Genomic DNA, 16188 nt, shown 5'->3' with positions numbered 1-16188 from the left:
ACAAGACAATACAAGACAATGCAGATTATACAGGACAATACAGACTAGACAAGACAATACAAGACAATGCAGATTATACAGGACAATACAGACTAGACAAGACAGACTAGACAATGCAGACTATACAAGACAATACAGACTAGCCAAGATAATGCAGACTGTACAAGACAAGACAATGCAGACTATACAAGACAATACACACGATGAGATACAATATAGACAGTACGAGTATTAAATGTACAGAATATATGACAGGTATGTACATAAAGTGTGGGAGTGCAAATAACAGTATTGTGTAATATTATGCTATTGTACATCATACAGCAGCAGTAGTGTGTGTGTGTGTGTGTGTGTGTGTGTGTGTGTAATATATACAGATGATGTGATGACTGACAGTCCTGATAATGCAGCACTTATAGATATGAAGCAGGGAATATAATTATGGTGAGGTGTTAATCAGCGTGATTGTCTGGTGCCTGGGGAAAGAAACTGTTCCTGTGTCTGGTAGTTTTGGTAAGTTTTTACTTCAGGTTTGTTATGTTGTGCTGTAATAACAGGATGTCCTGACTTTCAGGTTTCAGGTGCAATCTGCTGCAGGATTAAAATGTGTCCACATGAATCATTACACGTTTTGCGGAAATAAAACGGAGCATCGAATGAATTCAGGGCCCTTCTTAAAAGCCCCGGTGCATGTGGTATTGGTCAAGAGTAAACGTGACATCATTCTGCGGCTCAGATCCTCCACACGCTGAACTCTGACCTCGTCGTTCAACACAAAGAGCATTAAGCCACAAGTCGACCTTCCCTCCCCACACACACACACACACCCAAATCACTCAATGAGCTAAAAATAAATCGCAGCCCCACGCTTTAATCCGACTCAGCTGTGTGTCTGTGATCAGGGGGTGAGCCCAACATCTCCTGTGGGGACGGAGGAGAAAACGTAAGAGTTCCTATTACACCACAAGAATGTTCTAGTGTCAGTTCTATTTTTATTTTTTTATATCTCTCTGGTTTGATCTCTGTGTATGCAGAAAGAGGAGATGATTCATTTTGCAGCTCTGAGCTAGAATATAAAATAAGTTATAGACTACATATTCATACGTTTCAAAACAACATACCAAAAGTATGTGCAACCTTGACCACCACACGATTCGGACAGAGTTCCAGCGTGATGATGTCCCCGTACACAAAGCACAGAGCTCCATGAAGACACGGTGTGTTAATGTTGGAGTAGAAGAACTCGAGTGTCCTGCACAGAGCCCTGACTCTGACTCAACCCCACTGAACACCTTTGTGATGAACTGGAACTCCGACTGAACCCCAGACCTCCTCACTCTTACACCATCAGTGTCTGATCTCACTAATGCTCTTGTAGCTGAATGATCACTAATCCTCACACACACACACACACACACACACACACACTCCAACATCTAGTGGAAAACCTTTACAGAAAAGTGGAGCTCATTATAACAGCAAACACTGGGGGAATAGATCTGGAATGATGGGGTCAACAAGCACACATGCGCGTGATGGACAGGGGTGCACATAAGTGCTTTAAGTATGACAATGTTATGTCGACTCACATTGGCCTATCGTGTACTGAAAAATATTTTAAAACAAATGTACCGAATGCAGAAGAGCCCCAATAATAATCAGTTTTCTTCCCAGAAGAGCAGAAGCTTTTAGAGCAGCAAAGAGGAGACTAGAGTGCTGCTACACTGGAGCAGATACCCACTATCCTTTGGCAGTACAGTGCATACACCGCAGTGAATAATGAAGCTGAGACGGATTATGACCTGCAGTGATAAGATTTATTCTGTGAGGGAGTTAAAAGACATGCACAATTTCTCTAAGTCAAGGATATCCAATCTTATCCTTAAAAAGTCCAGTCAGAGGTGACTACAGTTATTCATTCCAACCGAATCCCAGCTCCTGCTCGGGTTGGAATGAAAAGCTTCAGCCATATTGGTGCTTTGCAGATATGACTGGAAAGCTATGCTGTGAAATGACCGATAACTCACTTTATAAAACTATTTCAGAAACAGATTCCAGCCGTCTCAGTTATTAAACCCTGTAGGTGACGTTCCTGAATGTTGGTACCGAATGTACTGCGGTAAGCAAATGTTTTTTTTTTTAAACATCCCTTAAATCATCGTGTGGGGTGATACAGCTGACTGAACATGTGCAACACATCTATTTTAAGTATGACCACAAAGTGGAGACGGTTCACATAAACGGTCGCCGAAACGCCAAGGCCAATTACGATCATGTTTATAGAGACTCTCCTGGAGGGCAGGCGGTAATCTGAAATCCAACAATGTGACCGCATGAAGTTCGTCAAGTCGTCTCTGTGTGGTCAATGTAACTCTGGAAAGCTTCCTTGCTTGAGGCTGCTGCACTGCAAGCCTCACAGTCAAGACTGAGCAGAATCGAGAACTACATGGTCAGTTGTAGTCCTCCATCCACCAACAAGACGTGTCCTGTGATGTACGGAGACTCCAGGAGGAACACGACAGCGTGAGCTACTTCCTGTGGATCCCCGAAGCGACCCAGCGGAATCTTCTTGCTATACTCTTCTTCGTTCATCCCTGCTGTCATGTCTGTCCGAATGAGTCCTGAAACAGAGACAAAGAGGAAACACTAAGCTACCTGTAGTGCAGGCTTCATTACTACAGACTCCCTGTGTACTCCACATGGACCCTGGTTCAGGAAAGAGTACACTATAATAATCCAGGGCTTGATTTACCACACACACACACACACACACACACACAATATATGTAAAGAGGAAAAGAGATGATTCAAGTCTACCTGGAGCTACTAAATTGACTCGAATGTTTCGAGATGCGACCTCTTTGGCCAGAGAGAGTGTGAAACCTTCGAGTCCGGCTTTACTGGCACTGTACACACTCTGGCCAGCGTTTCCCTTCACACCCACTACTGAGCCTGTGGAGATGTTTCATTCACACACACACACACACACACACACACACACACACACACACACACACACACACACACACACACACACACACACACACACCCCCCCAAATGTCATATTCCTATTTGTTTTATAGACTTTCAGGGCAGTAATTCAAATTCAAATACTCTTATACATTACCTTTGTGTAACACTGATCTTAAGATATACCTTGAAACTCTTTCAAACATGAGTACACAAAAAAATCTTATGTAAACAATCAAAGTTCAGCAGCATTTTAAAACTTCCTAAACATCGAATCACTTTCTCCTATATTTTGTTTCTTTATCTATTACTATTATTTTTGTTCTTTATTTATTTCATATTCTCTGAACTCTTTGTCTTTATTTTGCTCTGTATTTTTGCTCACTATTGAGCTACAATAAAAAGGGTTAAATGTGGATAATAATGGTGCTTTAATGCCACCTAGTGGTCATTACGCGAATGACTGAGGTTTTTTTTCTTAAACTGGACAACGTCTGTAATATTCTAGAGACGAAATTCAAAGGACACACACACACACACACACACACACACACACACACACGCGCGCGCGCAATCTACAATTCCAAATAATACACCAAAATCATCTTCCTGTAAAGCTGCTGTGTGATAATGTTCATAGTTAAAAGCCCTATACAAAAAACTCAATTGAATTGTTTAAAAAAAAAAAAAAAAAGACTTTATACTCAAGAGCACGCATTAATGTCTCACATTTATATTACAGCACAGCAAAATTCATCTCTTTACATATCAGAGCGCAGGATCACTTAAAGGTACCAGGATTTGAACCATCAACCATTTGAGTGGTAGCCAGAGGCTTTAACCTTCTTTCTTTCTTTCTTTCTTTCTGTTTTTTTTTTTGGGGGGGGAGATGTTTTGTCCTGAAGATTTCTGGTTTCTTTTTGCCAATGTGTACACAAATAAACTTATAATTCATCAGAATTTTATGTCCAACCCTGAGCTCAGGATCATTATACAGACATATATTTAGTTTGAATTGTAATCATCGCAGAGAGGAGAGATAATGAAGTATTTTCCTAGAAACATGACTAAGGATAGTCATACATGAAAATATCCTAAGATCAGTGTCATGTCAGTGTTTAATACAGTGAATAAACAGAGATTGTAATGTTATAGCTGACCTATGTTGACAATAGCACCTCCTTTACTGAGCATGCTCCGTAACGCTGCCCTGCAGGTGAGCATTGAGCCGAGCAGGTTGGTGTGAAGAACAGACACCATGTCCTCAGGTTTACACCTCATTAATAATGCATCTCTGAAACACAGAGGCAGAAAATCTGGTTAGGAATCCCAAGAGACGCTGTCCTTTATGCTGCACTAAATGCTAAAAACAACTCTCACTTATTGACACCTGCTGCATTGACCAGGTATCCCACAGGGCCGCAGGTCTTAGCGATGGTATCGAACGCTCCCTGGACCTCATGCTCTTTTGAAATGTCACAACTGAGACCCAAATGTTCCTCTAGAGTAAAACATATAAAAGAAAAGAAAAAATCTGTTAGGTTTGAAAAGCTACATGGAAAACATCTCAAAATATTTCTCAGGGTTTAAGTGATTCACCTCCAGGAAGCGTCTCTGCTGTGGCCTGTGCTGCTTCTTGGTTCCTGGAGATCACCACAATTCGATGCCCCCTTTGTGCCAACAGTTGGGCTACTGCTCGCCCAATGCCACGGGAGCCTCCAAACACCACACCTAACCTGGACATCAGCCGTCTGTCTATAAGAGGAAAAAAGGACCACACAATGAAAATAAACAGACACGTTTTATTTCCTGTCTAATCATTGTTGCAAAGGATCTAGGGATGTGCTACAAAGATTGAATACTAAATATATTGAGGGAGGGATGTGGTAGCCTTGTGGTTAAGGTGTTGATCTATCTTTCAAAAGGTCGTTAGTTCAAATCCCAGGTCCACCAAGCCGCCACTGCTGGGCCCCTGATCAAGGCCCTTAACCCTCAATTGTTCAGTTGTATAAAATGAGATAAAAAAAGAAAAGTAAGTCACTCTGGATAAGTGTGTCTGCTAAATGCTGCAAATGTAAATACTGAGGCTGAATGCTAACACGTGTGTATGTGGCTTTATTGCAAACATGTAAACAAACCTGCTGACAGTCAAAATGCGCCCTAGCCCTTGTGTTCCGTCTGGAGGATTATCTCCTAGATAATTATATTACTAGCTGTGTTTCTTTTCTCTTGGTTCTATCATGGAACTTCACCCGAGTTTCCTCAAAACAAGTATATGGATGTCGCCATCTTGGATCAGCTGTGTGCCGTAACCACGCCCACATTAGTGCGTGACGCTTTTACGCCGTACGCTATTTTATATTCTTCACCCGTATTAGAACAGGTCCCGCCTTCTATTTAAAAGAGGCGTGGCTCGCCAGAGAACGGGTGGGAAAGTAGTTCGGACGGACTCTACGCAGCTAGCTTAGTTAAAATGGCGGAACTCAAGGAAGACGACGCAGTGCAGCTTCACCAGGAGGACGCCAATAATAAAGGCAAGATAACGCATGTGTTTCTTTTGTTTTTTGTCTTTAATAATGCAGCAACGACTGAGGTATAACCGCCTGACAATGACGTTAATTTGTAAAAATGACTTTGTGTTGCACCTGGATCTGTTTTTAGCGTGACTTTTAAACTGCTGAAGTAAATATGGGCCTCCTCACGGAGCTTCATCACTGGACCTAGATGTAGGTAGCGTAAATAATGATATGTATTTTCGTCTCTGTTGTTTATATTTAACGATTCAGTTATTCTGTGCACGAGGTTACCATATGCAAGGATTTAGTAGTTTATAGCGAATTGGAAGTGCAGGTTGATTCAAGTGTGATGTAGTGGTCTGATCGCGGAGCTCCGCAATAGGGCCGTCCACCCGTATGTTATTTATGTCACGTGGGGGCGCCTTAACGTTGTCGTGAGAGTTCACCTGTGTCACATCTGACACTTTTTTTTAAAGCACTTGTGCAATTTCTACACACCTCAGGCAGCGTGCATAACAATTGCCTTGTTTGTTTGTTAAAACTAATTAAATGAAAACATCTGATAAGATTTATTTATATTTAATATTTAGCTTTATATTCTTATATTATCACTTATTTTGCAATCAATCATTCGTGGACAAATAAACAAAAATGTTTGGACATAAAAACCGTCTGAAGTATTTCACTTTGACGTTACTGTAGGAGACTCTGTGAAGATGGCAGCAGCATCCGAGGACGAGAGCAAGCAGATGTCTGACCATCATGTCACATCCAGTGATCTTGTGAAAACCGAGGACCGTCAAGCACAAGCTCCTGTGTCTACAATGTCAGGTGGGAGATTAGTGACTGAGAATCCTTTTCTGATTTGGTTTCTTGTGGAAGACACTGAAACGAATGTGTTTTTGTTTAAAGAGAGACATGTTTCCATCCAGACGTCACTAGAAGGTCTGGAGATGCTTGTTGACTTAAATGGAGGTAAAGATCTGAAATATTGGAAATAAACCTGGTCTTATAGTAGTGACTCTATATCCACTTTAGCTACAGTTAAGACACTGACTGCGTTTGCCCTCTGCCTTTTACAGCCGGTAGGAAGTCTTGTCCGTTATGCCCAGAGGAGAAGTTCAAGGCCTGTTACAGCCACAAACTGCGACGTCACCTGCAGAACCTTCACTGGAAAGTCTATGTGGAATTTGAAGGTAAGTAATGGACTGTGTATCGAAGCAGCACTGTAGATTTATTAATTGTAGCTAGTTCTGTATGATTATTTGTGACCTTTATTATACCTTTTACAAGATCATGACTTACTTTGCTTCTGTTGGTTCTTGCAGGTCAGAGAATGTGTATCTGTCACCTGCCATGCAGACAGATGAAGTCCAGCCAGGGATTAGATCAGGTGAACCTTCAGTTTAACTAGCATCTTAAATGCAGTGGAGATTTGAAAGCATGAGAGATTTGAGACGTATGAGCGTAACAGATTTGTTATTATGTACTTTTCAGGGGGAAAAAAAAGCATTTCAAGATGTTCTTTCGAGGCTCCTTGATTATTCCTTGTGTCTTGGAGTTTCCTCTTGTCACTGTTTCTAAATCTCCATCTGGAAGCATTGTACAAATACAATACAACTGAACTGAATATGAAACAGAACTCGTTTTGTTCTCTAGCTTCTCTAATGCGTGCGTGTCTTGCGTGCAAGTGTAGTGAAAACCACCCAACAAATCATCTGTATTAAACTACCCACCTTGGAGGACATTTTCAAAAAACGCTGTTTGCAAAGGGGTGAGGGGCATCATCAAAGATCCCTCTCACCCCAACCAAGGACTGTTTTTACACTTCTCCCATCGGGCAGACGCTACCGTTGTCTCAGAGCCAGAACAAATAGACTGAAAAATAGCTTCTTTCTCGTGGCTGTTTCTGCACTGAACAGCTGATATGGTGTTAACAATCACCACTGTGTACTGTCACTTTTCTTCTGTGTTTTGCACTATTTTGCACCACTTTAAAATCATGCATCCTTGCACCACCCAAAAACTATCATTAACACTTCTGTATGTCCATCCATATTTATTCTGTCTAGTCCGTGTGTATATATAGATGTATATACTATTCTGTGCATACAGTATATAGATGTATATATTCATAATGACATTCCCTTTGTACAGCTATATCTGTCATACCACTTCATACTGTAACATATATAAAAACCACACTATATTTACCCTTATTCAGTTATATGTACATATTACTACACCTTCTGTATAACCTCATACCCTTATTTTTTACACTGCCACTTGTATATAAGCCATCTATGTACTTCTGGTTAGATGCTAACTGCATTTCATTGGCTCTGTAAATGTACCTTGCACAATGACAATAAAGTTGAATCTAATCTAATGTCTTCCAGAGTCAGGCCCGGCTAGTAGCACACTACCATTGCGTGGTGTGCTCCGTCACCATTGCCCGGAAAACTGACATGATCAGCCACCTCAAACGGCACATCAACAAAGGCGAGACCGAAGCCAGTTATTCGGGGACTTCGGACACATCGTTTGAAGAACCGGGTATGAAGACTCGTGTACGTGTGTTGTGTGTGTTGTCTAGAAAATTGTACATTGTTCTGTCTTCTTTCAGTTCCAGGTCAGGCTTATGAGATCATGAAAGAACTGGGCACCAATGTGCAGCTCATGCCCAACCACAGCACACCCATGAAGACAGACACTTACTTCAACCGCAAGATGAAGACCAACAGGTCAGTTACACACACACACACGCGCACACACACACACACTAGCTTTCGTTTCTAGTCTTTCTCTCTTCCCTAATCAGTTTTCCTCAGAGCTTCATTCCTCTCTCTCTCTCTCTCTTTCTCTCTCTCCCTCTCCATGGTAGGCAGTTGGTGTTTTGTTCTCTTGCTGTTCTTGCTGAGGAAAGGAGTCCACTCGAATGTCTGGATGCTTTTGGTGCCACAGGTGAAGCTCATTGCCTCGATTAACGCTCTCTTTGTTAATAGATCATTTATTAAGAGCATTCACACTGAAGATCTGAAGATCTAAGAAAGGCAGCAGTTCTTACATTTATCTGTTAGTCAGAAGTGAACAGAAAAGGTTTTACTTTTGGGAGATAAAAACCGATTCTGACGTTTTAACTCCTTTGACACACATTTAACATCTAGAGGAGTCTCGGACGAGTTAATCACACAGACTACGGGAGGTTTGGGAATCAGAGTTCTGTCACACTACACACTGGGACACCGATGCCTTCGTTTCCATCGTCATGACGATATACTCGTGCTCTCGACATGAGACACAACCGATATCTATCTTTCGTTATGAAATGCTTTGTGCAGACACCTCGTATCATCTATAGCTCGTGGATTTATTTATTTATTTATTTTTTAAAGTAGTACACGCTAAAGTTGTTCGACTCAAACGAACCAGACACAGAGCATCAAATACAACGTCGGGAATCATTTGATAGCTACATGTACGACGGTAACAAGCTATTTACATTTGTAGAGAAAGATGGCTGAGAGTGCGTTTCGTCTCCCTTTTTTTTTCTCCACGTCATTTCCCTGGTTTTTGCGGTGCATTGTGGGATTTATTTAGAAAGAGACACTATCAGGTGTAGCCCTTTAATCGCTTGTACCAGTGTCACCAAGTTTTTTTTTTTTGCTTTCTTTTATTTCTCCTCTCTCTCTCTCTCTCTCTCTCTCTCTTTCTTCCCCCTTGTCTATGGTTCCTTCTCCCAATTCCTGAGCAGGTATAATGGGCTTACAGTGGGCCAAGCATCTCCGCAGTGCCGTTAAAGTGACCATAAATGACATCAACGAAGCCTGCGTCAATATGATCAAGGAGAACTGCCACCTCAACCACATCGGTCTGGAGGCGGAGCAGGCAGATGACAGCGACGACCCCGTCAACACGGTGGAAGTGACACAGATGGACGCCAACGTCCTCATGCACCTGAGAGCTTTTGACTACATGTGAGTAAAACCTGGGGGTCGTAATGCAGACGCAGAAGACGAAAGGTTTCCCGAAAAGCGTTCTAGAGCACTGGTATCTGTATGTCTCTGATCTCGCACGTATATCGAGATCAGTATCGATGCCATCAATAATCAGTGAGTTATAATACAAAATAACACCAACGGGTGAATCGTGAATGGAGACGGCCCTGAGTAAATGTTTATTTAAAGCACAGATCATGATACCGTTTTCTGCTGTCAGACACCTCGACCCGTTCGGGACCTCTGTGAACTACCTGGATGCCGCCTTCAGGAACGTACGCAACTTAGGAATCGTTTCCGTGACGTCCACCGACACCGGCTCGCTCTACTCCAAATCTCTGAACGTGACTCTTCGGCATTACGGCTGCCAGATCGTCAGGACCGAATACTACAGAGAGCTGGCGGCACGCATGGTGGTGGCCTCTCTAGCCAGGTAGGGCAGTGTGTTAACTAGTTTACAGAACAGTGAGTCAGTGCGCTCTGGTTTACCGGGTCAGTGCGCTCTGGTTTACCGGGTCAGTGCGCTCTGGTATCAGAACTTTGACTCATTTGACTCAGTTTCCAGTGACTTCTTTATCGGTCAACATAAAACCCGAACATATCAAATATTTCAGCTTTATATGTCATATAACTGTGTTAACTTCATTAGTCGTTAGATTCAAACAAATTGTCGACATCACTAACATAAGGAGTCGCTAGGAGACGACAACAACATCGACAAGCTACGCAGATCTGTAGATGAAGTCGGCCGAGAGTCCGGTTCACAAGTGCTTCACAGTAAAAGCTGAAGATGCAGTAACTTGGAGGAGTTGTAAAAATTGTGTGTTAATTTAGGGTGTTTGTGTGTGTGTGTGTACTTTCAGAGCAGCAGCACGCTGTAATAAAGGTATCGAGGTTTTATTGGCTGTGGCTCTGGAACATTTCGTGCTGGTGGTGGTGCGAGTGCTCCGAGGCCCCACGCAGGCTGATGAAACGGCCAAGAAACTGCGGCAGCTGCTGCACTGTCAGTGGTGTGAGGAGAGAGTGTTCTTTAAGCCAGGCAGCATGGTGGAGGGTGAGTACAGAATCAGGGCCATCAAGAATCAAGTATGCATCAGGTTCATCAGGGAGAATTTAGCGTATTATCCGCAGCCTGATGGTCTCATTAATCGCGTTCATTTATACGGTTGTGTTTTTTCTTTTATTTCACTAGAGAACCAGTACAGACAGTTACCGTGTCAGTGCCATGGCAGCATGCCCGGGAAGACTGCGGTCGAGCTCGGACCTCTCTGGTCAGACGTGTTTACTATCATTCGCTCCTTATGCTTTCTTTTATTAAACCTCAAACTCACGATCTCATTGACGCTATTTTAGAATAATTTTTTATCATTCCTAATTATTTATATAAAACAGTTTTTTATATTCATTAGAGATGTAATATAAGACTTTTTTTTTTTTCTTTTTCTTTTAGTAAAGAATAAACTGGGTCAAAATGGATATTATACATTCGTTCACTCAATTGTCCCTCACTGAGCACTGAAGTGTGTGTCTTGTGTGTGTCCTTGGGTCTGTGTGTGTGTGTGTGTCTCCTTGGGTCTCTGTGTGTGTCTGTGTCTTTGTGTCTGTCTGTGTATGTCCTTGGGTCTCTGTGTGTCTGTCTGTGTGTCTCCTTGGGTCTCTGTCTGTGTGTCTCCTTGGGTCTCTGTCTGTGTGTCTGTCTGTGTGTCTCCTTGGGTCTCTGTCTGTGTGTCTGTCTGTGTGTCTCCTTGGGTCTCTGTGTGTGGGTGTCTCCTTGGGTCTCTGTCTGTGTGTCTGTCTGTGTGTCTCCTTGGGTCTCTGTCTGTGTGTCTGTCTGTGTGTCTCCTTGGGTCTCTGTCTGTGTGTCTGTCTGTGTGTCTCCTTGGGTCTCTGTCTGTGTGTCTGTCTGTGTGTCTCCTTGGGTCTCTGTCTGTGTGTCTGTCTGTGTGTCTCCTTGGGTCTCTGTGTGTGGGTGTCTCCTTGGGTCTCTGTCTTTGTGTCTGTCTGTGTGTGTCCTTGGGTCTCTGTGTGTCTGTGTGTGTCCTTGGGTCTCTGTGTGTGTGTGTCTCCTTGGGTCTCTGTCTTTGTGTCTGTGTGTCTCCTTGGGTCTCTGTCTTTGTGTCTGTCTGTGTGTGTCCTTGGGTCTCTGTGTGTGTGTGTGTGTGTGTGTGTCTCCTTGGGTCTCTGTGTGTGGGTGTCTCCTTGGGTCTCTGTCTTTGTGTCTGTCTGTGTCTGTGTGTGTACCAGGTCAGGGTCTCTGTTTAATACTGGCTTCCTGAGGCGTATGCTGGTGGCAGCGGTGCAGCACAGTATGGAGGACATTCAGCCTTTAGTGAAGACTCTGATCTGTGAGGCAGACTGCACCACGCTGAAATCCTTCTCAGTCACAGGACAACTGATTCTAACCAACCAAGGTATGTGAGCGAGCCTCTCCACCTCTGCCCTGGTCCTACACTTACCACTGCTAGAGTTCCTATACAGGATCACGTGGACACGGCTTTAATATTCAAGGAATCAGACAGACGTCTAGTCCTTTAAGGCTAAACTCCATCAGCACTGTGCACAAGAGCACATTCACTGCTGTGAGTTACACATCACAAACTAATCCCATGCAGCTGGTTTAGAGTCGATTCGGTGTGCTGATTGTGGCAGCTCGGCGAGGCCCGGACCACATGGTGCTTTTGGGATGTTTACTCCAGCTTGCTACGACACAAAACACCGTCTCGCCCATCCCCTGACCCCACCCTTCATTCGCACACTGGCACTCGACTACACCCCCCTCCACAGATACAGTTAGTCTTGAATACCTATTAATGTTCTGTAGATCAACAGCTAATATTCACAGTGTTTTTGCTCTTCTCCTGATGAACATATTGTCAGATTTACTAAAGGATGCTGCTTTTCTCTTTCGGCAGTCGAGTGTGGCGTCGTCATCAAAACCTTACAGAAGGTGGAGGAAGCAGACACCGTTGATCCATCAGGTAGCTGTTTCACTGTGCTTCAGAGCTAAATGTCATGGAGTGATTAAACAAATCTTGTGATCTTTCAACTTAAGTGACACTAGACATAGTAACATTTAGTAACATTTAGCTTGTTTATGATTAAAGATTAAACATTGGCTTAGTGGTTAGCACGTTCGCCTCACACCTCCAGGGTTGGGGGTTCGATTCCCGCCTCCGCCTTGTGTGTGTGGAGTTTGCATGTACTCCGGTTTCCTCCCCTGGTCCAAAGACATGCATGGTAGGTTGATTGGCATCTCTGGAAAATTGTCAGTAGTGCGTGTGTGTGTGTGTGAGTGAGTGAATGAGAGTGTGTGTGTGCCCTGTGATGGGTTGGCACTCCGTCCAGGGTGTATCCTGCCTCGATGCCCGATGACGCCTGAGATAGGCACAGGCTCCCCGTGACCCAAGAAGTTTGGAGAAGCGGTAGAAGATGAAGGATTGATTAAAGTGTGCATAAAGCAAGTCGCTTTACAAAAGCCATCATTTCCTTTGGACATATTAAATACGCTCAGCTATTTTGTGTCGCTAGAACCTTGTAATCACCGAAGTTTCCCTGACTCAGTTATTGCTGCTTGGAACAGAACAGAAGAGATTTTTATCCCCCATTTAGGAAAACGCAGAATCGGAGAGGAGTCTAGTAACGTGTTGAAGAAGCTAAAGTCAGACGCGTCCCTGGAGCATCCTGCGTTCTACTACAGCATCCATCGGCACAGCATCCGAGGCATGAACATGCCCAAGTGAGTCGTTCTCTCACTCCACTCACCTCCCTGTGCTTCAGTAAAGTTTTACAACCTGCAGCAAAATGATTTATAAGAATTAGAAATGTATTACAAAGATCTTTATCCATGTTTAGACATTTTCCAACATTAGGTACACACAGATTGTGTCTGTGACAGATATTGTCTGCCGGATTCCTTTTTGTATCCTAGACTACGTAGAAGTTCATGACACCGTGTCTACACGGCTTTGTAAACGTTTACAACGCTTTTTCAATTGAAAAGAAATTAATTTGTTGTTTATTATGAATTAAATATTGCTATAAATATGTTGTTTAAATTACACACAGAAGCATGTTTCTTTTCCCCAGACTCAATAAGTTCCTGCAGTACCTGACCGAGGCCGGATTCAGGGTGAGCCGCACGCATTTTGACCCGACCGGAGTTCGCACAGACGCCACACTGGAGCAGTTCAAGTCTGTGCTCACCAAGTACAGCGTGCCGACCTACAGCTCAGGACCAGCTAGCAGTCTCAGCACAGAGGACATGACGGCTAAAAAGGACTAAACGTGGCCGCATGCCAACAGCGATGTTAATAATATGATGGTGTTGAGAAATGTTGCTGTGGCAACGTGATATCACATAACTGTGGGTGCAGGGTCCTGGGGGGGGGTTGTGTGATACTACTGTACTGTATAGTACACCACTTAGAGTATTACTGTATTAACCAGTATTGATAATAATAATGACATGACCAGTGTTCCTGCATTTTAAAATGATTTTATATTAAAAGTAGATTTACTCTAAATTGATCTTATACACTGATGAGTGGTTGCTATATAATACAGTTGTACGCACAGGGATCCTAATCCTAATGCACTGAGATTTTGTGCCATTTGTTCCATTTTGTTTGGCTTTCTTTCTTTAATCTTTCAATCTGAGCCTGTCTGCTTTCAGTATCGAATGCTCATATTTATGTTTTTCCACGTTGGAATATGAATATTTTAAGAGCAGTTTGACCTTTTTTTTTTTTTTGAACGTGATGTAAGATTTCTGTATCGTTGAGCTGTAGCTTCGGTGCTGCCGAGTCCGATTTATACAACACTGTTGAGTTAAAACATAAATAAATTAACTCCTTATAACATGAACAAACCAAATGCTGTGTTTTAGTAGAATGTAGAGACTTTGTGTATGCAAATAGTTTAATTTAGTTAGTTTAATTTAATTCAAATCCTGAAGCGTGTTTGAGTTTGCGGATGGAGAATGAAACGTTTTCATACAGAACGACGTCTTCCACTGGAGTTTTTTTTTATGTCATGCTAGCTGATGTTCACTAACTTGGCAGGGTATTAAAACATTTGTTTAGGATCTATGGGTTCATCTACAGCACACCTTTCATTAAAGGTTTAATTTACAGTAAAAGGAGCCATGGGTTTTAAAGTTGTGAGTTTTCCCCCCAATTACCTCATAACATCTAGTAGAGTTACTTTCATTACCTCCATCTACAGAGATACTTCTAGTTTTATGACGTTTATAAATTACTGCTTCAGTGGGATTTTGACTTACTAGTGTAGCCTGGCATGGAAAAAGCAGCAGGTTTGTACCACAGGCTTTCTATTGTTAACTAAACAGTAATGGGTTCATGAAAGTGAGTTACAGCTCTATTACGGTAAACAGTCCTCTCCCACGGGCATCGCTGGGAAAGTTCTGCTGGGATAGTTTTCTCCATATACAACACAAGTCTATTGTTCTGGGTGATGAACAGAGCCCTGGCTGAAGTCTTAACAAAGGGACCTTGTTGACTCTAACCATCATCAATGCTCCTTAATTTTTTGTTGTCCTCAGTTCAAATGTTCAGAGATATAAAGAAAAAACCCAAGAGTTACATCATGTGACCTAATGCTCTGTAAGTGCATGTTGTGTTTGTGAGTAAATGTGAGACCAAAAAAAAAAAAAAAAGACAGAAAGCACAAAAAGACTGAACAAGTTCACCTTTCAAGGTGACTAGGGAAAAGCTCCTTTTCTTCAAAAACAATATGGAGATGACTTAAGTTCTGGAAATTCCAATATTCTTTGGGCTGATGAGACCAATGTAGAGATGTTTGGTCATCATGCACATCTCCACGTGTGGTACCAAACAAAAACACCTGATGCTAGCTAATGCTAAGCATGATTAAGGAGAGGTGATTGAGCTGGTTTTGCAGCCACATGATCAGTCACAAAGACACTGTTCTCCATGTTATACCTGAATTATTAGGTCTACCAGTGAAAATATGAAGGGATGGATGCAGGGCTCTCAAGCATCGAGCATGACAGTCACTCATTTTGGTCTTTTGTCACGATCTCCCACCACACAATGTATTTCTCATGCAGAAAAACGTATTTAATAAACCGCAGCGCCAAAATGTTTCTGTCCCCACCGCTGTCTCTATGGAACTGGGCAGGAATCAAGCAAGCCTCCTGGAGCTCTTAGTCGAGAACAATACCTTCTCAGAACAAGTAGTCTAGGTTTTAGTGCTTCCACATTCTAATGCTGATGCCGAAACAGCTTGTCTCTGGATGGGACATTGTCCTCAATTATGACCCTAAAAATGTCTGGGCTTGAGCCAAACTGTTTTAAATGAGCGCAACATTACAAATGATAAAGTCCAAAAAGGCAACAAACACTATTGTAGCAGGTCCGGGAGGGCATGGTGGCTTAGTGGTTAGCACGTTCACGTTCGCCCGCCAGGGCTGGGGGTTCGATTCCCGCCTCCGCCTTGTGTGAGTGGAGGTTGCATGTTCTCCCCGTGCCTCGGGGGTTTCCTCCGGGTACTCCATGCATGGAAGGTTGATTGGTATCTCTGGAAAAATTGTCCGTAGTGTGTGAGTGAATGAGAGTGTGTGTGTGTGTGCCCTGTGATGGGTTGGCACTCCGTCCAGGGTGTATCCTGCCTCGATGCCCGATGACGCCTGAGACAGGCACAGGCTCCCCGTGACCCGAGAAGTT

General features: G+C 43.0%; 2 protein-coding genes across 4 annotated transcripts; one reads left to right on the top strand and one right to left on the bottom strand.

Annotated features, from left to right (window-relative positions):
* Nucleotides 1–1795: 1795 nt before the first annotated feature.
* cbr4 (carbonyl reductase 4) lies at nucleotides 1796–5286 on the bottom strand. Its single transcript, XM_027163376.2, has 6 exons — nucleotides 5109–5286; nucleotides 4570–4725; nucleotides 4351–4471; nucleotides 4131–4264; nucleotides 2818–2952; nucleotides 1796–2621 (listed from the first exon to the last, which is right to left on the bottom strand). Exons 2-6 carry the CDS (start codon nucleotides 4712–4714, stop codon nucleotides 2443–2445), a joined length of 714 nt encoding a protein of 237 aa, XP_027019177.1. The 5' UTR covers nucleotides 4715–4725; nucleotides 5109–5286; the 3' UTR covers nucleotides 1796–2442.
* A 70-nt stretch (nucleotides 5287–5356) lies between these two features.
* trmt1l (tRNA methyltransferase 1-like) lies at nucleotides 5357–14483 on the top strand. Of its 3 annotated transcripts, none has more exons than XM_047801684.1 (17): nucleotides 5357–5504; nucleotides 6189–6317; nucleotides 6399–6461; nucleotides 6569–6682; nucleotides 6815–6879; nucleotides 7886–8042; nucleotides 8113–8230; nucleotides 8371–8450; nucleotides 9241–9463; nucleotides 9705–9917; nucleotides 10348–10538; nucleotides 10677–10755; nucleotides 11729–11895; nucleotides 12097–12273; nucleotides 12397–12462; nucleotides 13094–13220; nucleotides 13571–14483. In XM_047801684.1, exons 1-17 carry the CDS (start codon nucleotides 5444–5446, stop codon nucleotides 13764–13766), a joined length of 2226 nt encoding a protein of 741 aa, XP_047657640.1. In that variant the 5' UTR covers nucleotides 5357–5443; the 3' UTR covers nucleotides 13767–14483. The 3 variants fall into 3 exon arrangements, with proteins under 3 accessions (XP_047657640.1, XP_047657641.1, XP_027019175.2); XM_027163374.2 differs by lacking the exon at nucleotides 5357–5504 and adding an exon at nucleotides 5566–5696; XM_047801685.1 differs by lacking the exon at nucleotides 12097–12273.
* Nucleotides 14484–16188: the final 1705 nt, after the last annotated feature.

The sequence above is a fragment of the Tachysurus fulvidraco genome, chromosome 16, assembly GCF_022655615.1.
Source record: "Tachysurus fulvidraco isolate hzauxx_2018 chromosome 16, HZAU_PFXX_2.0, whole genome shotgun sequence".
Classification (NCBI taxonomy): Eukaryota; Metazoa; Chordata; class Actinopteri; order Siluriformes; family Bagridae; genus Tachysurus; species Tachysurus fulvidraco.
This window is presented reverse-complemented; position numbering and strand designations above follow the sequence as displayed.

What these genes read in the sequence shown, in the direction of transcription:
- cbr4 (XM_027163376.2), bottom strand. Translation starts at nt 4,714, where the DNA reads ATGTCCAGGTTAGGTGTGGTGTTTGGAGGCTCCCGTGGCATTGGGCGA. An exon ending in AGGTGCTATTGTCAACATAG is followed by an intron (nt 2,953 to 4,130) that starts GTCAGCTATAAC and finishes ACATCTCCACAG; the next exon opens with GCTCAGTAGTGGGTGTGAAG. An exon ending in AGTCAATTTAGTAGCTCCAG is followed by an intron (nt 2,622 to 2,817) that starts GTAGACTTGAAT and finishes TCTCTGTTTCAG; the next exon opens with GACTCATTCGGACAGACATG.
- trmt1l (XM_047801684.1), top strand. Translation starts at nt 5,444, where the DNA reads ATGGCGGAACTCAAGGAAGACGACGCAGTGCAGCTTCACCAGGAGGAC. An exon ending in CTGAGAGCTTTTGACTACAT is followed by an intron (nt 9,464 to 9,704) that starts GTGAGTAAAACC and finishes TTCTGCTGTCAG; the next exon opens with ACACCTCGACCCGTTCGGGA. An exon ending in CGAGGCATGAACATGCCCAA is followed by an intron (nt 13,221 to 13,570) that starts GTGAGTCGTTCT and finishes TCTTTTCCCCAG; the next exon opens with ACTCAATAAGTTCCTGCAGT.